The following is a 20,837-nucleotide window of genomic DNA, read 5'->3' as shown; positions in this document are numbered from 1 at the left end:
TTCAAATTGTATGTTCTACCACTGAAGCTTTCACTCCTACCAATACCAACAGCAAGGGCTGTGTGAAAATACCTACAAGGTAGAGGAGATTACGACTGCTGAGCATCATAATCTAGAGTGGAAGAACAATCACTGAAGAACAATGTTTAGAGCAGTTACCAGAATACCTAATAATAACCACCCCACCAATGTACTTACCAGTAGTGGTAGTAGTGACATCCCATCCATCTGTGTTTTATTTAGATCATAGCCTGCAATATCTAAAATAGTAGGACCCAAATCAACGTTTGCCACAAGCATCTAGAAGGCAGGAAACATAAAAAAATATTATGGATTTTCCGATTATGGTCCAAGTGGAAACATGCACGTTTTCAGGGTCCAAGCATATTGGTCCAAGCATGTTTGTCTACACTTGCTTCTGTCACATAAACAGACTTCCACTGTGCTCTGAAAAGCTGGGGGAACATATTGCTAAAGCTCTGGGGAAGCAGTACTTGCCATTTCCTCCTGCCAGCTTCCTGCATGCACTGACTGAGCTGCCAACTCAGAACATCTTCCATTTAAAGCTAGGACTATAGTTGATACCTGCCTTCTGCTATTAAATGGCAATTATTTGTTATTAACATTTGTTTAACAATAAAAAGGGTGCAAGAAAATATAATGATCATTGCTGTGTAATAACTAATTCTTATCCGAGCCATCCCTCGTATTCTCCCCTCTAATCTTGCAGGAGAACTTCTAAGAACTTCCATCCCAGTGCATTCCATAAGCAAAAGAGCAAAAAGGAAGACAGAGGGAAAAACATGAAAGGTGTCCACATTCTAATTATACACACCTTGACTATTATTTTTATTAATGTGTTACCTTATGGCCAGGGACACGGGTGGCGCTGTGGGTTAAAACACAGAGCCTAGGACTTGCCGATCAGAAGGTCGGCGGTTCAAATCCCCGTGACGGGGTAAGCTCCTGTTGCTTGGTCCCTGCTCCTGCCAACCTAGCAGTTCGAAAGCACGTCAAAGTGCAAGTAGATAAATAGGTACTGCTCCAGCGGGAAGGTAAACGGTGTTTCCGTGTGCTGCTCTGGTTCGCCAGAAGCAGCTTAGTCCTGCTGGCCACATGACCCGGAAGCTGTAGGCCGGCTCCCTCGGCCAATAAAGCGAGATGAGCGCCGCAACCCCAGAGTCAGTCATGACTGGACCTAATGGTCAGGGTTCCCTTTAACTTTACCTTATGGCCAACTGTGCTAATCTATGATTTGGGACCAGTTATTTATTTAATGTGAACACACATTTAAAAGGGTGTCTGCAGAAGCAATGAAGCGCCATCCCTAGTGTGAGTCCTGGTCCATCTTCCGGTTTTCTAGATGTCATTAGAATACTTCTCACACCCTTTATGTAGTTGCAACATAGTTGATGCTACCACTAATGACGCCATTATTGTGAAGTGGTGGCCATAGAGGTAATCATGCAACTTTACTCCAGCCACGACCGCCATGACCTCCCTGTCAACGATCCCTATCTTTAAGTCTGAACAAAATGCTTGTTTAACCTGGAGGTAGGCTGTCTGAATTGTGCATTGCTTTGTTAACGATTTGTTGGGTCTCTGGACCATAATAAAGATTGATTGATTGAGTTGCAACATAATATTTAGAGAAGGTCAGTAAACAACCAAATTTATCCTGTCCCTCGTGTGACTAAGAACTGCCAATGCCTAGGCAAGAAGCTTTGTAACAATTCAACACACACACAATATTAAATCACACAAGCTTGTAGCTGCTGTTGCTTCTTTGCAAGGCCAATTCAGAAGCAGTAACTTCTTCGTAGGTTTTTGACTATTCCATTCTACACAACTGCAGGCTTTACCACTCACTTCTCTTTGCATATTCTGTTTCCGCTTCTCAATATTTTCTCTCTCTTCCCAATGTCACTCATTCTTCATTCTTTTCCCAGTTCAAACAACAAATATTCTGGAACCAGGCTGCTTTCAAACAACATGGTCGCAGGTATTTGCACTTATTGTAAGTGTAATTTTACCTTGTTTGTTTGGTTGTGTTTGATTCCCGGTCCTCGCACCAACAGTGGAACTTTAATGTCAAACTCGTAGAGCTGTCGTTTGTCAATAGGCAATGAAAACTGACCTAAGAAACATGCAGAACAGAAATTCTATATATTGTGTTGACAGCTTTTGTTATTTTATCCCAGGGAGGGGCTAACCTTTGGCCTTCTAGATGTTGATATAATACAACTCCTAGCTTCTCTGACTACTGACCATGCTGGCTGAGGCTGGTAAGAGTTTGAGTCTAATAATATTTGGTGGGTCACAGTTTAGCCACTTCTGCTTTATCCCTCTTGTTGTTTGTTCACTCCCCAGCTGGTCTGCATTTATTCATTAGGGAAACGCTTTATTTTCGGTCACCCCTATATTGTTTTTAGCTTAGAGCTAAATTCCAGGAAGTGACCGCAAAGAGAGATTATAGAACTAAGATGTTTGGATGCCAACAAAGCCACAAATTTGCATCACTTCTCCTACTTATCTGAAGCCATTTCAAATGCATGCATAAAAGTATACAGCCTTTCAAAATATTATATATATATATATATATATATATATATATATATAAAATACATTCACCTGTATGAAAGCCATTGTCTGAAGTGTAAAAAATGTATGTATTATCCAACTCTTCATGAGATTCCAGCCTCTTCACCAGTTTTTCAATCAGATCATCCACCGACAGAAGTGTCTGCCATCTGCAAGCGAACAGGAAAGTTTAAGTGTGTTAAATGTGCATGCAAATGTGAAGTGGAGTATGAGTTTCATAACTCAAAGAAGACTTTCTTATATATTTTTAAATTTTTGAGCCCTGCTGTTTTCTGTTCTAAAAGGTCCTGTATCTATCAATACCTTGATCTGGTTTGTTTGATAATGAGAACCACCATTTTCATGGGATGCAAATTCAAGCAAGTGTTTGAAAATTCTGCAAGACTCACAACTTTGGGAGGGGTGTAAAAGCATCAGCTGGGTACTTAGGTACTATTTAACAGCTCACTGCAAGTTTGGCTTATTCCAGAGGCAGCTGGTTGCAATGGGCAGAAAAGGAAGCAACCCCTTAAGAGCCAGAGAGAGAAAGCAGTTTTTTTGTCTCTCCATCTGCGCACATAACTAATTCACTACCTCTTTTTCTGCACCCTGTTCTCTGAAATCTATTCTGGTCAACAGAAAGTGAAACCTGATGTGCTGTGCATGCATTTTGCCCCAGGTGGCACCCTCTCCAGAAAAAATATATTAAAAGCACTACCCATTGAAAGGATAAGCTTCAGTAAAGCTAATATGAACCAATGATTCCCCTCTTAGCCTCCTTTTTGGATGACTTTCAATACCTAGCCAATCACAGCCCTCCAAAACAGTAATCTGCATGAAAGTTAAGTATCCATAACCATCATTCACAACCAACCCACTTTTAGCAGCGTCTTAACATTCTTTGACCATTGAGCCATTGCCTGGCTGCACAGGTGGACCCACAAGACTCACTCTCAGGCACGCATGTGAATAAGATCAGAAGTGACCACAGGGAGCTGCTGAGAGAGGCCTTAGCAAGGGAGAAATCCCTTCTCTGCTCGGGGCTTTTACTTAAGGCTCTCTTGACTCACAAGCGCTGCAACCATTTAGAGGAGCAATGCACACAAGCACAGCTCCCACCCACAACAAGGGAAGGTGTTGATTGTGGATCTGTGGCACAAAGGACTATTACATATAGGGGACTATTCCTGATCCCAGCTGCTCGCTCACTAATGGTTAAGAGGTGGCTATGCCTTCTTAACTGTGCTATGTCATAGGAGCTTCATCTCTCACCACACAGCAGAGAAACATTCCTATCTGCTCATGGGGAAAGGAAACCTTCTCCCCCCTCTGCCCTCATCAACAGACCCTCTGATTACTGTGCTAAGCAATGAGATAGGGGTTTCCTTTATCGCAAAGCATAATAATAATACTCCACCCATCTGGCTAGGTTTCCCCAGCCATTCAGGGCAGCTTCCAGCACATATAAACACCATAATAAAACATCAAACATTAGAAACAATTTCTTCCTTCCCAGGCTGTCTTTCTCCCTCCCTCCCTTTGATCACATGTGTTTGAGAAATATACGAGAGAGAGAAGAGGGTAAGAGTCGAGTGTATGTGAGTGCATGCCAGCAACAAGAGAGAAGGGCTGAGTGCATGCCAGTGTAACATGAGAGCATATTTCAGTGTCAGGTGAGATTAGCCAGGTTTGCATGTGCCTGTGTTCCATGTCTTTAAGCTATCTCTCTCTCTGCTTCTCTACCTTCAATGGTCACCAGTCACTTCTGCTTATCCCTTTCAGCAGCTACTTAAAAGCAACAGCTGTTCTCTGGTACAGAAGGTATGTAAAGACACCAGCTGTTTAAAGGAATCTTTGGTGAGGAAAAGGTGGAGAGGCAGATGTGACATTCGTGTAACCAAACTTTCTTCGACCAACTGCAGTTTATTTCATAACCCAAAGAAAGGATATATTGTGTAGATTTTCAAAGCTAACTATATATATATGTTTGTGCTCCATTTCAGTTTTGCAAGAAATCACATTTAAAAAAATTAGTATACGTTTCCTACCTTTTCCTAAAAGCGTCATCTAGAAATTGTATTGATGAATTAGTCATTGGCGTCTTTGCTTGCCTGATGAGCCAATGTTTGTCCTATAAAACATATTATCAACATTTGTTACTTTAGATTTAGGCCTCATGCCTAAGAACAATTTAAAGCATATAAAAAAGGGAACAAACTAAGATTCAGTTTAAAAGCCAACAATGATATTGTTTTATATTGATTGCCTTTTGATAGGATGGACTAAGGTTGGGTTTAACCGACATAATTTTCAGTTTGTGATCAACATTTTACCCACCTCAAGCCACTGGGATTTGGAATGACAGACACAAAAAACACAAACTATTCCAGTTCAGATAACATGTGCAATCCTACCCATGTCTACTCTGAAGTAAATCCCATTGAGTTCAATAGCGCTTACTCACGATAAGTGGATATAGGATTGTAGTCTTATAAGTTGGAACTATTTCCCTTTAGCTTTCTTGGTGTCATAAATTAATTTCAGGAACTTTTGTCTTATATATAAAGATGCCGTCATATTGGCATTTGATCAGGCTCACTGGTTAATTATTTCGTAATTTTTTCGTAAAATACCAATAGCATGTTAGCAGCTCAATTTTCCAAATGGTATGGGATATAATCCAATTGGTGCCTTTGTGCTCATGGAAAGATTTTTGATCGATTGGATAGGTCTGCTAACAGAAGAGAAAGGAAAGTGATTTTTGTCAATTCATTCTTCCTCATGCAGCCAGATACCACCTTTCACCCTGTTCTGGAGGGTTCACCAATTTTCTGGAGCCAATTTTCAAGGTGCGCTGGGGCAGCAGGGAGAGGGGGAAATTGGCAAACATAGCCTCTTATCCTCTTCCATTAACAGATGACTCTATTCATGGACTCTGCAGTCAGTTTCCTATTGCTATGTAAGCGAGCTTCTCCTAAAATGGAATCTAACAAGGTTTTGCTTTAATGAAAACATACTGCCAGAACACAAGATGCTCTTGGGCCACAAGGAGGAACAAGAACGTTTGAGAGATTGTTCAGACTTTAAAAAACAAACAGGACCTTGAACTGGAGAAGTAGAAAAACAGACAACAGTAAGCGCTGATGAAATCTCCTTCTTAATTCTCATCCGATGAGGCTGAGAGCTGCATGGCCTTCACCTTTATTCAGAAACAGCACAAATAGCTCCAGTCTAATCTGGGTTGACAACGTGAATGACTATTTTTTGAAAAGAACTGTGCGTCATTGCTTGCCTAACCACGTTCCAACGCATTTTACTATACAGTAGAACACAGCCTGTCCAAGATAGGAGCCTATGCAGCAACAGCAACTGAAGGACAAATAGTTTTAAGGCACTTTGATGAGTAATGTAACATAAGTGGGAGTTAGAATCTTAGCTGCATTAGATCGGTGCTGACTATACATTCACCCCTGTGAACACAGTACTCCTAGGCACCATTTTACTGATATAAATTCCTGAGACCACTACTTAGCCATCTTCAAGCCACAGATGCAAGAACATCAGATTCTGAAGATCTAGAGGCCCAAATTTCCTCTCTCCCTCTCTCTCTCTCTCTCTCTCTCTCTCTCTGTGTGTGTGTGTGTAGGCTGATTGGTCACTAAAGCACTCTCTGAAGCTCCCTTAGAAATGACAACTATTCTGGCAGAGTTTCATTATAAGTTAGAAAGGCAAACAGGGGATGCTTGAATACTTTCATCTTGAGTCAGAAGACTGAAAAGGACCTATTGATTTTAAATAGTGCCAACCCTATAGACACTTGTTAAAACAACAACAACAACTAAGCTCATTTCCAAAGAACAGACAACTAATCACAAGAGTACAATTCACACATTTAGAGGCAATATAAGGGCTGAACATATTGAAGGATACAAACAGGAAACTAAACAAAATTATGAACGGCAGAGGAGCCGACTTAGCCTAAACACCTCAACACTCGCCAGAAATTTCTGTATTTTGTAGAGAAATCAAGTTCACCCCCTGTAGCCCCGCAACTTCCACCTACATACTTTTATGCCTTGATCACATGGCAGGCTCTCATGACAGATTCCCATGGCGATCAGCTGTTTCAAAAGCTCGAATGAAGATTAATTCATTATATCTAGCAATCGCCAATTAACACATTTGTAATAGTGTAATCCATACCTTTCCATGGATATTGAAATTACTGTTTCTTGGAGCACTGACATTCTGAAAGCTTTTCTTGTACTGAGGAGCAGCTATCCAAGGTGAGTGGGGTGCAGGAGTTGCTATCATCATGAAGAACGGTTCAAAGTTGGATTTATATTCCAGAAAATCCAAAGACATGTTGGCCTGAAAACCAAACAAAAAAAAACAAACAAACAAACAAAAAACTTAAAGCTAATTCTATTTTAATGCTGTCCAAGTAATCAGATACAGATTCTCTCAAGTCTCCAAAATTACAAATCCCCGTTGCACTGGAAGAGTTACATGTATTGCAACTGTTCCTTTCTTTTGTATTTTCCTTTGAGCAGAAGTTAAATTCTATGTGAGAGGCAGGGCATATTTATTTCTTATTTTATCAAAGTAAGTACCAGAGTTCTTTAGGTCTAACATGTGATGCCATGCTAGTGTCCAGACACAAAGAGGAGGAAAATCTGATAAAACACCATTGCTTCAAACTTATGCCATCCCACTATGGGCAGCCATTCTTGTCCAACAAAGCCTCTCCTCCTCACAGAGGGGAAGTGTTGTGGGCGGGACGCGATTACTGCGTCACGCAGGGGGCGTTATGCCCCCTGCCCCACTCACCTGGCTGGCGCACCATGCCCACAGGTAAGCGCCCAACCGGGCGGCTTGGAGGGGCGTGGTGTGCGGTTTAAGATACCGCTGCCTCACTTTTCACCTTCTCGTCACGGGTCAGGATCAACAGGCTCCACCTACTGGTGAATAAACCCCCTTTAGGCTCACCCCTCTCCGAGTGTGTGGAGTCAATCTGCCGTGGTCCAATGCCTAAGCCAATACCTTCTCACTTGCTGTAATCAATAAAGTTGTGGCCTTTTCTAGCCCATTAACCTTATAGACTGTGTCCGTGTGTCTTTATTCCACAAAGCGGGGATCGGGTCCTCGAACCACAATGTATTGCTATTATTTTAGGAAGTTGCCTTATACCAATGGTCAGACCATTGGTCCATGTTGGACTGTATTGCCTACTCTGCAGTCCTGCATTGCAGGGAACTGGAATAAATGAACCTTGGAATCCCTTCCAACTCTACAATTCTATGATTCTATCACTGGCAGCAGCCCTCCGGGACTTCAGACGGGGATCTCTCCCAGCAACTACATGGAGATGCTGAAGATTAAATATGGGATCTTTCCTATGTAAAATGTGCTCTGCAACTGAGCCACACCCTCTTCCCAAAGACTGTAGCATGAAACACAAAGGGTTTGGTATTGTAAAAACATTTAGTGCACATGTTTTTGAGCATTGCTAAAAATAAAATCATCTTTGTAACACAGGTTGGTCATCCTGTTTAACTGTGACCTTTAATCTCATTATAATTTAATCTTATTATCACAGCTCTGCATTTTAACCTTCTCTTGCTTTTTCAACTGTCATCCTGATAGCTTATTAACAAACTGGTTACTGGGGCATAACTAGTTTGAGGACTTGTCCTGGGTTCAAAATGGTTGACCAAAATAAATGAATGACAATCCTAACAAGGCTTACAATTTTTTATTTTTAAAAAATAAATATAAAATTTTCTATTACCTCATGGTTATCAATTAAAAAAAAAACAACCTGTGTTATAGCTGGGCAGTTTTGGTGCCTTTCTAGAAAGTACATTTAAGGTACATTTAAATGCTTTGCGCTGTAGGATACCCAGTGTTCATTTACACTTTGCTTCAGAATTATACTAGGAGTTCGACCCAATATAGTCTTGGAAACAAGCAAGAATTCATCTTGCTAAAAACCTAATTGCTGAGAAATCCTTACCAGTACATCTGTCAGGTAATCAACGCTGTAGTTCTCACCATGCTTCCGTGCTTTTCCATTTACTGAAAGTGTGTAATTATAATACTTGGAATTTTTTTCCTGCGGAAGAAAACAAAAGCCACTTTATATATTCAAAAGGAGACATCCAAGGGGTTTGCTGTTAGAATGTTACTTGTCCCCAGTCACAATGAGATAAATTTAAATCCCAGTAAGACTTACCAAACTAACACACTGGTAATAAATAAATAAAGAATCATATGGTGCAGGGCTTAAAATGCTTCACATACCTTCTCAGTAATCTTGCAACTCTATACAACAGAACCAGGCCTATATTGCAGATGGAGGGGCCGAGAGGGAAAATCATGGCATGCCTAAGTCTACCTGGTGAGTTTGTGGCTAATATGGCATTTGAGTTGAGAGAACTTTCTCTGTTAAACTCCCACTAGTGGCCACCATGCTACGACTCCTCTTCTGGGAATTCTACTGCAGTGATTGATCAGTTTACTTGTTTCAGGGTTAGTGTTTCTTCTTCTTCTTCTAAACTCATTAATATTATGAAGTACAGGTCTGCAGATAGTCTGCTAGAATGATGGCAGGAATAAAAGGCCAATGTTAAAGGCAGCAAGGTTCCATGTTAATTATTTTTATTTCTGAAGAGGAACATGACCGATTCCTCCTGCATCAGTTTACTTGCAAGGTTCCATGTTAATTATTTTTTTCTACTAGCCATGTTAATTATTTTTATTTCTGAAGGGCCCCCATTGTTTCAGTTTCAAGAATTAAGAGCTTGACACATTATACGATGGTAAAACATATAAAGCGAACTGTAGATATTTAACGGACACTTACCAATGCATACCAAAAACTCCATCCAGGAGGAACATGACCGATTCCTCCTGCATCTTCTGCTCCATACTGAAAATGAAAGGAATCCAATATTAAGCAAGTCATTAGTATTATAATTATCCCAACCAGAAAGCCTTTGTCTGACCCAGTCTTTCTCAACCTTGGGTCCCCAGAAGTTGTTGAACTACAACACCCATCATCCCTAGCTAGTAGGATGAGGAGTCAGAGAAGATGGGAGTTGTAGTCCAAAAACATCTATGGACTCAAGGTTGAGAAAGGCTGGTCTAACCTATGGATGGCTATTGCCTGAGGACTTGAGTAGGATCCCAAATTCATCTTATCCTGGGAATCATGCTGAGTTTTTAAAACAAGGGTATGGGAAGGGATTGCTTACAGTTGCAAGTTCACTCATACAGAAAATGGGTTGTGTCCCATTAGTATAAGGACTTCAGCCTGTGCGACAAGACTTCCTCTCTTCTTCCTTCATCCCCGGCCAAAACTACTCTAGACAGTTTGGTGGGGGCACACAAGGAGTGAAAAGAGGGAAGACTTGTGGCAACACAGGTGGCTAATGCAGCAACCCAGCCTTTGTTTAGTTGCAAGGGAGTCTTCAGTTTATTACCCTGTCTCTTGTAGACCTTGTACATGATACACCAACTGTGCCTGATCACACCATTCTAGATGGCACCAGCTCTATCACAGAGCTTTACCACTAAAAGCAGATCTATTTGCTTGGAAAAAGGCAATTCTGGTGAAACAGCCACCTAAGAGTGCTTACATGTGAGAGCTGTAATGCAAGTGTTTCAGAGCAGACATCTGTATGCAATAAAAGTCAGCTTTATTATGCTTAACAAACTACTCCTGCTCACTGCATATCCTAACCTCCCTTTCACACAAACTGCTACTTTGGAGGGTTTTTTTAGTAAAGTCTCGATACACGCAGAAGCATTTTAAGACTGATAATTCCTGCAAGATATACATGCACAGTACACACAAAACTGTACCTCGTTCAAGTATTTCCCAGCAAAGAACGTCTGGTAGCTGCACATGGACTTGAGGATGGCAGGAAAGGTAAATGGTTCCTGAATCTTCTGCCACGATTTGCTACTGCAGTTTCCCTCCAGTGTGTTATTGACAACATGGTGGTTGTGTGGATATTTTCCTGTCAAGATGCTTGCTCTACTGGGACAGCACAACGCACTGGGCACATACTGAAGAAGTTAAAAGAACACGGGGAGAAAATCAAGTTGCATATTGTCATAAATATCTACAATATAATTAATAACATTCAAGATTTCTGTCTATAAAATGTTTAGTATGCAAATCCCTTAAAATCTTTACACTATCCACCTGAAACTAACCTGCAAGCAAATTAGAAAGATCTGTATCTTATTGGCAGGGAGCAAATAAATGGTTACTTGCCTAGCTGTAAGAGCAATAAATTTCCTGCTTCTTCAACTTAATTTCTAAATTCCCCAAGGTAGCATACAGCAGCCTCATAAAAAGCAATCATTTGAATAGTTGATTGTTTCATCAGCCCTTTGGCCTCACTTACTTAGAAGGCTTTTCAAAGACAGCCCCATGTAGCGGATGTTAGACTACCGTATCATTGATATATTCAAGACGGCAGTTTCTTGTAGACGTTATATAGCATAAGCCAAACATCAAGATGTCAAGTAGCAATCCACACACCCCTTTGCACTCGAAAGGGCGGGAACCATCAGAAACCTGCTTCCAAATCTCATACCTGCTTAACAGTTGAAAAGGATACCATGGTTGATGGACACTGAGGAGTCCGGCAAAATCAAAAGGAAGATACTTTTCAACGAGCTCCTGGGCAATTTTTCTACCAGGGTGATCAAAGCTGTTTTAGTCCAGAACCCGCGTTATGAGTTAAACTGAAATGGACCCAGAAAAGCTTCGAATTGGGTTGCCACCATGCACGCTGAAATATCCTTCCCCAGAATGTGATGCTTCAAAGTGTAGTTGACTAGAATGGTAGGACTTTTTCAAAACAACCTCTTTCTTTAAACTCAGTGTCATTACACCTCTCCTAGGGAGATATTCAGACTCTTCTAACCAGTCCACCCCAGGGCTGGCCACCTTAAACCAGCCATGCAGCGCAAGCATCACAATGTAAGTAAATGACCCGACCTCTTCAGGACTCCTGTGCACATCTTCAGGCTGCAGAAACTGAAAGTAATCTAAAGCTAACCAAGACTCAAATCAGATATCAACCTTTGTTTATGGCCAAAGTATCACCACAGCCACTCCTGACAGCAGGAAGGGGGCTCTAGCATATAGACACAGGTTGTCAATCATTAATGTAAAGATTATCAAGTAGACTTTGAAACAGATGGAAATCAGAGATCCTAACATGGCAATGCTGAATCCCAACTAGGAGCTGACAGAGCACTCTGTTGCATTTCCAGCTAGAAAACAAACCGGGATTCTGGGAAACATTATGCTGTCCCTCTGGTTGAAAACAACAGATGGAAAACATAGAGCAATACCAGAGAAGACTAAGGTGGCATCACCAGCCATTTTCTGTACTTTGTAGCACTCAGGTGGTAACCCCGTTTGAGAATGACTCTTCTTCATAAGAAAGATGCTCCATCTCCCAGTTGACTTAAAATTGCTATCTAAGAAACAGCAAAAGTCACCACCTAAATGCTATACCATGGAGAAACAGTGGAGCACCAAGGTAACAGTTCTGCCAGGTCTCTCTATGCCTTTAATAAACAATGTGTCGATTCATCCCTTGGGTCCATTTCTTCTTCCCTTTTTAGGTTTTCTTGTGAGAATGATACAATAAACTCAGCGGTAAAAATGGCAGTATTTTCAACAACACAGCCTGATTCGGTACTTACTGCATTTGAGAAGGTTATCCCCATCTCTGCAATAAGAGCATTGGTTTTTTTCAGCGGTGTCTGAAAGAAAGGAAACACGTATAAAGACCTAGAACTATAATTTGACTCCACAGGAAGATTGAGGTGTTTATGCTTGCAAACCTGAACACACAAGAAGGGAATAAGCCCCACTGAACACAGTAGGCCTTACTTTGACTAAATACACAGAGGACTGCACTTGTTACTTAACGGGGCTTGTTACTTAAGTAAATAATTTCAATGCTGGACTTGCTACTTAAGTAACCAATTTCAATGATTGCTAACACCCAATACCAACTTTAAGAGTACCAAAACAAATTCTAGCTGTTAGTGTTTCATTTATTATTATACTAAAAGGAAACTTTCAGGCTTGCAACTTAAAAGGGAAACCAGCACTTATTGCTAAATACAGTATGAGCAATACTGTACCTTATTTACTAAACACTTCTCTGTCCAAATAGCCAAGGCTACTTACAACAATGCATAAAAAATATAAAAACAAACAAATTAAATAACCTCAACAGTATTCTTTCCCCAAACAAAGCAAAACAAAGCACCACAGATGGCCATAGAATCACAGAACTGTTGAGTTAGAAGGGACCCAAGGGTCATCTAGTCCAACCCCTGCAATGTAGGAATCTCAGCTAAAGCATCCATGACAGATGGCCACCCAACCTCTGCTTAAAAACATCCAAGGAGGGAGAGGCCCCAACCTTCCGAGAGCAGGTGATGAGCAAGTTTGTGGGTGCTGGAAAGTGAGTAGGAACTTAAATGTCTTATCTGTTATTTAAAAAGCCCCCGCCCCTTCGTTCTAGAATCCATCTACTAGCACATGGTTCCACAGCTCATAGATACTCTCCCTCTTATTCTGAAGGGATTGCCTGTGGATGCCAGGTTTGTGGCCCGTGTGTGTGTGTGCAGCTTCGTTTGTTTTTAACTGTAAATGGCCCACCTGAATGTGGGTGTGCTCATGTATGCTCTGTGTCTCTCTAAGAGAGCAATTCATGTGGGCAAAAATTTAGAAGTTTGTGGTTGTGAAGTACATGAGTCTGTGTGAGAGATGTAAGTGTTTGCGGGCTGTATGTGTGCAGTGAGTATGCAGTAGAGACAGTGGTGCGGCCATCTTGTGTATTTTTCCTGAACCTGGGGATTGGTCCATGTTATTAGATAGCAAGAGCATTATTGTGAGTGTTGCGAGAGAGAAATCAATTACAACCAGCAGGACACAGGTGACTTCCTGAAGCAAGTAGGAGGTTGTCTGAGGGGAGGAGAAGCAGAAATGGCCCCACCTCTATTTTGAGTTATGCTATGCCCCCCACCCCCGAACCAACAGCAGAAATTTTGCTATGCCACAGCCACATGGCAGCCCTTTTGTGACTGGCACCCACAACACTGTCTTAAAAGCCAAAATGTGCCTCCTGGTCTGATGGGAAAAGCATCAAGTTGGCCTCGCCTGTCTTATTTCAACCAGCTTATCCCTCACTATCTGCGAGGAACTTAAATCTTCCCCTTACTTTCTCACTATAAAGATCCACCTTCCAAAGACCAAAAGCCCATGGTTGATAACTACAGTATATCTGCCTCCAGCAATTAATGATTCCGACCGTAATGAAAGGTGGTCTGAACTTTCGTCTTGGCTCCATGATCTTCAAACAACTAACCCAGGACTTCCTCAAATCCTCTTAGGCGACTTTAACGCAAGAATAGGCCCCAACGACGATGCTATATTATCTTCCGCAGTACTCCTGGACAATTCCCTGCAGCCCCCCTGGGGAAACAGATGCTCTCTTGATCCCATAACAAATGCGTCGGGGAGGCTGATGGCCCTTGGAAAACTACAATTAATCTCGGACTTCCGGAGGCGGCGCGAACGGTAATGGCGGTCCTCTTCCACTAGTGAGGAGGAAGCTCCGCGGAATTGGGTCGTCCGCTATGGCGAAGCGGAGACCCACTTTGGAAACCCACAGGCAGCAAGAGCCTGTGGTCTTGAGACTCGGTAGGCGCCAGAAGCGACCCCCAAAGCGCTGAAGGAACCCCGTAAGGGGCTCCAGAACGTGGAGGGGGTAGCGGCGCTGTGAGTCGTTTCGCGATCCGCGGAGTGAAGCCGTGCTGCTGCTGCCGGTGAGCGCTGACCTCTCTTCCTGAAAACTTCTGATTCGGAAAAGCAACAACCCGTGAGTAAAGAAGGACTTTATAAAATCTGAGACTAAAAACTACTGAATTTGGCTGAAAGCGGAGCGACGTAAAAACAGGAAGTCCGTCTTCCGCTGTCACTGAACTTCAAAGCAAAGAGCTGGAGGAGTGGAGGCAAAGAAAGAAATTTTTAACTTAATTGATCTGAGCACCCATTGAATTTTCCTGTAAGCAAACAAGGACTTTAAGCATTTGATTTATGCTCTTTATCTGCATTGTGATACCTTTCTTCTATTGGAAATATAATTTGAGTAAGAAACCCAGGTGTTGGAGCTGCCTGAGCAACTGAGCTGTCAGTTTGCAGATTTGGACACTTTGAATTAAAAATTGCAACAATCTGAGGGAGTTTGGACTTGCTACTTTGAAGTAACATTTGGAATACCAGCATGCACTGTCTGAAACAATTGTGACTGCCAATATTAACTCTGCTTAAAACTTGTTATTGAAGGTTCCTGGATTTTAAACTTGACTCTAGTAATTTTACCAGAACTGATCTCTTTCCTAAAGACATTTTAAGCTCCCCCTAGAGGATTTGGGATTTATAACAGTGACATCATTTTACTTTCCTTTTCCCGGCCTCCTGTTTGATTGTTAACATCTGGGCTGTTGCTTTCTCATGGGAACAACTCAGCTTGACCTTGACTTTTAGAGTAAAGTACCTAGGGGTAAACATAACAGCAAAAAATCTGAGTCTATTTAAGGATAACTATGAAAAATGTTGGTCAGAAATTAAGAGAGACTTAGATAGTTGGACAAAATTGAAACTTTCCTTGTTAGGCCGAATTGCTGCTATCAAGATGAATGTATTGCCAAAAATGTTGTTTTTGTTCCAAACACTGCAGATTGTGGACAAGACGGAGTGCTTCCGGAAGTGGCAGAGAGACATCTCTAAGTTCGTCTGGCAGGGCAAAAAGCCCAGAATTAAGTTTAAGATATTAACGGATATGAAAGAAAGAGGGGGCTTTGCCCTGCCAGACCTAAAGTTGTATTATGAAGCCGCAGCTTTCTGCTGGCTAAAAGATTGGCTACTTCTTGAAGACACTGACGTATTGGACTTGGAAGGTTTCAATAACGCTTTTGGTTGGCATGCATACTTATGGTATGACAAGGTTAAGATCAATAAGGCCTTTAAGCACCATATTGTCAGAAAAGCAGTGTTTAATGTCTGGACAAAATATAAAGACTTATTGGAAAACAAAACTCCAAGGTGGCTTTCACCTCTGGAAGCTAAGGCCCAAAAAAGACCCAATATGGAGGCCAAATGGCCAAAATATTGGGAAATACTAGAAAAAGATGGAGACAATTGGAAATTGCAGAGTTTGGAGAAATTAAAGGATAAAGTGCGAGACTGGTTACACTACGCTCAGATTAAAGAAGTTTTTAAAAATGACAAAAAGTTAGGGTTCCAGGTGGAGAAATCGAAATTGGAAACAGAACTGTTAGAACCTAAGACTAAGGTACTTTCAAGAATGTATAACTTGCTGTTAAAATGGAACACACAAGACGAAACGGTTAAATCGGCTATGATAAAGTGGGCACAGGATATTGGGTATAATATCATGTTTGATGACTGGGAAAGGTTGTGGACCACTGGGTTGAACTTCACTGCTTGTAACGCTTTGAAGGAAAATGTAATGAAAATGATATATAGATGGTACATGACCCCAGTTAAACTTGCCAAAATATACCACCTGTCTGATAATAAATGTTGGAAATGTAAAGAAAATGAAGGAACATTCTTTCACCTCTGGTGGACGTGCCCTAAAGTGAAGGCTTTCTGGGAAATGATATATAATGAGTTGAAAAAGGTATTTAAGTATACCTTTCTTAAGAAACCAGAGGCCTTTCTTCTGGGTATTGTCGGCCAGAGGGTGATAAAGAAGGACAGAACTTTTTTCTTGTATGCAACAACGGCAGCAAGGATACTCATCGCTAAATATTGGAAAACCCAAGATCTACCCACACTGGAAGAATGGCAGATGCAACTGATAGACTATATGGAACTGGCTGAGATGACCGGCAGAATCCGAGACCTGGGAGAGGAGAGGGTTGAAGAAGATTGGAAGAAATTCAAGATTTACCTACAAAAATATTGTAATATGGTTGAATGTTAATAAGGATGCTAGATCACAAACAATTGAGCACCACTAAAATAGTTGGAATTAGGATGATAAGTGAGATTGAGGAAAATATAAATTTTTTGGAGAATTATTAATTATATTTAAACGAGCGGGACATAAGAACGCAAACAAGTTGATAAATTGCTGGCAAAAATTTATAATGATGTAAGTGGGAGTGGGAGACGTGAGGGAGTCCAAAGAAGTTATGAAACTATGTTATGAAATATGTTACATTGTTTACTAATTTTGCATTGGTATTTAAAAATCTCAATAAATTATTATTAAAAAAAAAAAAGGAAAACTACAATTAATCTCAAATTCCGCTCTCTTCTCAATTTGAACCGCAAAACTGTTTTTAACTTAGAGTGTATTAGCCCGGCGGCCCTACCTCTAATCAAAAAGAAGCTACAGCAACTTGACTTCTCTAACACAGCTTCCCATGCAAGAGGGCCGTGTTCAGGCTTAGCCCTAGCTATTCCACCCCCTGAAGGGATCCCTCTATACTGCTTCACAATTCCTTCGGAGGCTAAGCGAAGGGCCTTTACCTGTGCCCGTCTCAACTGTTTTCCTACAGCAGTTCTGTCGGGTCGTTACTCCAGAGTTTCCATCGCAAATAGAACATGCACCTGCAATGACACGGCTCTGGAGACTATGGAACATGTAATGCTCTTCTGTCCCAACTGGACAGATGAAAGATCTCGGTTTCTAACTCCTCTCGTGAACAAGCTTCATCTCCCAATCCAGCCTTGGATAGTGTCCCTTCTTCTGCAGGATTCTGACTGTTGGATTACCGAGATGACAGCTAATTTCCTGCTTAGTGTGATGAAGAGGAAAGCGGCACCAACTTCTTCTTTAATACCACAGATGTAGTCGATACGCCGCACAATCGAACCTGTTTTTGTATTCTCAGTCACTCGATGTTTTAAATCCCCCGTTACTTTTGTTATCCCCATTTTTTCAAAGTATTTGCCCAGGACGACATCCACTTTTATCTCCCCACCCCTATTTTATGTTGTTATTTCTATGTATATTATGCTATGGCCACATGGCTAATGCAATAAAAATCAAATTGAAGAACATCAGAAGAAGAAAACAGCAATGGCCATTTTTGAGGCCTAGTCTAACAAAAAGTTAGCTTTGCCCATGTAGAAAAGGCCAAGGAGTGTATTGCTTCAGGTTCTTGCTGAATCCTTCTAACAAGGAAGAACATTCCTACACCCAGTGCTATTTCACTAATGGAAGTGATACGCTGTTGTAACCTGTTCAACACATTTCTATAATTGGAAACAAACAAACCCCAGATCATTTCTCAAATGTACAAAATTGTTTCACTGAATAGGCTCGCAATGTGTTCTTATGCAACCTATGATAAATGCATTAGCTTAATTGGCATAGAGAAAGGTCAGTTTACACAACCTGGCCATAAGGAATGTGCAGGCAAAACTTGAACATGTTGATTCTCCAATGGAGATGATCCAGTTGTATACTTCCACTGCCACACCCAACATTACCTTCTAGTAAACCACCACATGCCCCCTCTTTCTCGGCATTTGTGGGATGGAAAACCAAAGGTGCACCACGTATCAGATGAAACGCAACTAATTCTCCCCAATTCTGGAGCCAAAAGACATAACAGCCCTTTCCAGAACTACTTCACACCCAAGGGCCTTTCGGGCACACTTCCCATTACAGAATATTGGGGCTTCTTCTCTTTACAAGCATGAGAAAGCCAAGCTATATTGCCTTCACGCCTTGGTTAACCCTCCACCCCAGTGGATTCAAACTGCTCCTTGGGCATTCCAGCCTTGCCAATGCAATCCTATGACTCAATTTGTTCCCTGGAGTTCACGCCTGCTGAAGCGTGCACAGGATCGCAGCCTTAGCCTGGCTTCTAATCGGATGGCACCAGGGCCGGATGAGGCCCTAAGCTACCGAAGGTAATGTGGCCCTCTATATGTCCAGCTGTCCTTTGTCAACAAAGAATTGTCGCTGTTTTTGTGTGTTGAATATATGCTATATGGTAATTTATGGACCTAATATGTCCACTCTCCCCAAGAGAGTGAGGCCCTAAGCTATAGCTTGTTTAGCTTATACGTAAATCAGGCACTGGATGGCACCAAGAGGTTGAAAAAATATTTGGGGGTGGGGTGGGGTAAGACCCCAGGTAAGCCCCGCCCTGCACAACCGATCACATGATGCAGTGCATGCACACCACTTGAATGGCAATGCCCATCAACTTTGGAGGGGCCCGGCCCCCTCTTATATTTTAGGGGGGGGGGGCGAAGGGGCCTCAGCTCCCTATGAGTTGGCTCCTCTGGTACCGAGGACACAAGCAGATTCCCCTCCAGGCACGTACGCTACGTCGAGGGTTGGGAGAAGGGCAAGCCTCCTCCTTCTCCAAAGGCGGCCGTGGCCATTTCCCTCCCGGGTCTCGGCTCTCCGGCCTCTTCTCTCCCATTGCAGAGACCCCTCTCTCCTCCCCATCTCTGTTCCGCGTGCGCAGGCTCCAAATCCACAAACAGCTCCCCCCCTCCGCCGCCGCCGCCCACCACTTCCCAAGGGAGGCGCGGCGTTACCATTCCGCCCAGATAGGTGTCCTGGTCGTCGGTCAGGATCAGCACCACATTGGGCTTCCGCGCCCGGGCGGAGGCGGCGGAGGCCAAAGCGAGGGCCGACGACAAAAGCAGGAAACGGAGAGTCCAGGCAGAAGCAGCAGAAGCAGCAGCAGGGGCGCGCGCCATCCTTGCAGCCGAGCTAGAGGGCGGAGGGGGAGAGGCGAGCCGGGCTGGACTGTCACGAGAAAGAGAGGCACGCGCGCTTCCCCGTTCCATTCTCCCCGCCCCCTTTTTTAAGTACGCGAGAAGAGGCCGATGGAAGCGAAAGGAGCCCCGGCCACGTGACCCAGAGGCCTCCTGCGGCGCCGGCGGTGACGACAGGCCGCAAGCCCCGCCCACTGGCCATTTGCTGCTCCCGCTTCTTGGCCGCCGAGCTTGAGTCACAGAATGGCAGAGCTGTTAAGGGACCCCTTGCAACGCTGGAAGCAAAAGTCTCTCTTTTTATATAAAATAAAATTTAAAAATTCCTTCCAGTAGCACCTTAGAGACCAACTAAGTTAGTTATTGGTATGAGCTTTCGTGTGCATGCACACTTCTTTTTATATATACAGTATACAGAGCAAGCAGATAAATAGATACCGCTCCGGCGGGAAAGTAAATGGCGTTACCATGCGCTGCTCTGGTTCGCCAGCAGCGGCTTAGTCATGCTGGCCACGTGACCCAGAAGCTGTACACCGCTCCCTCGGCCAATAAAGCGAGATGAGCCACGACTGGACCTGATGGTCAGGGGTCCATTTACCTTTTTTATACAGAGCTAGATAAATGGTAGCTGTGTGAAGATTAAAAAGTATGTTCCCCCACTCCCCGTGACTACAAAAGCACCATTACTGATTTCCAACAGTGCAATTCTATGGGTGACTACACAGAAATAAGCTCTACTTACTTCAGTGGGGCTTTGGAGGTTGCTTCTGAGTAGACAGGGTTGGCTGTTGGTCATTAATTGATACTGCAAGCATTGAGAGATAGGCACGAAACAACACTTTGAAAGCAGCATTGTGCACGACTTACCAGAATAAGGCTAAATGAAAAAGGAATGGTTCAAAAAGGTAAACACTGCAAATAGCTGCCTGCAGTGTTTCTGCTCATTTGGTGCATTTAGGGCAGCCATTTTGTCACACATAAACAGCACAATTATCTCTGACAGTCAGAAAGCTTAGCCAACACTTAATTTATTGTGCTCAGACTTGGCTGGAAGCCCCAGCTTCTGATCTTGACATTGCCCAAGCAATCCTTAAAAAGTGCAGTGCTGGCTGTGGTTGAATTGAAATTGTCTGAAGATGTTGAGGCGCCCTCTGCTGCCTGAAGAGCCAGCACCAAAATAAGATTTGGGAGGCTGCCAAGGTGAGACAGGCTGTTATCCTAAACACATTTTCTAGGGAGGGAGCTCTAGACATTGCTTACTTTGGATATGGTAGGACTTGCTTCAAAATAATTGTGCCACACATACTGGAAGGGGTGACACAGTAGAGGATTATCAAATTATGCCCTGGATGGAGAAAGTAGGTGGAACTAATTTTTCTCTTCCTTTAATACAAGGGTGGGGAACTACCGTAGATCCAGCCAAAAGGCTGAATACAGA

General features: G+C 42.6%; 1 protein-coding gene across 1 annotated transcript in view; it reads right to left on the bottom strand.

The window, feature by feature from the left end:
- The window catches only part of GNS (glucosamine (N-acetyl)-6-sulfatase), a 28,217-nt gene extending 8,691 nt beyond the window's left edge, over window positions 1-19,526 (bottom strand). The window contains exons 1-10 of the mRNA XM_079994256.1: window positions 19,220-19,526; window positions 12,313-12,372; window positions 10,447-10,653; window positions 9,446-9,511; window positions 8,597-8,695; window positions 6,784-6,951; window positions 4,629-4,711; window positions 2,632-2,750; window positions 2,034-2,137; window positions 199-300 (exon numbers count right to left, since the gene is read on the bottom strand). Of these exons, the coding sequence (XP_079850382.1) occupies window positions 199-300; window positions 2,034-2,137; window positions 2,632-2,750; window positions 4,629-4,711; window positions 6,784-6,951; window positions 8,597-8,695; window positions 9,446-9,511; window positions 10,447-10,653; window positions 12,313-12,372; window positions 19,220-19,474 (1,263 nt within the window). The 5' untranslated portion in view covers window positions 19,475-19,526. The remainder of the gene's footprint in view (window positions 1-198; window positions 301-2,033; window positions 2,138-2,631; window positions 2,751-4,628; window positions 4,712-6,783; window positions 6,952-8,596; window positions 8,696-9,445; window positions 9,512-10,446; window positions 10,654-12,312; window positions 12,373-19,219) is intronic.
- Between the last annotated feature and the right edge of the window lie 1,311 nt (window positions 19,527-20,837).

This window comes from Podarcis cretensis (genome assembly GCF_951804945.1).
Source record: "Podarcis cretensis genome assembly, chromosome: 10".
Taxonomy (NCBI): domain Eukaryota; kingdom Metazoa; phylum Chordata; class Lepidosauria; order Squamata; family Lacertidae; genus Podarcis; species Podarcis cretensis.
The sequence above is the reverse complement of the archived record's forward strand: the minus strand, read 5'-3'. Positions and strand labels throughout refer to the sequence as shown.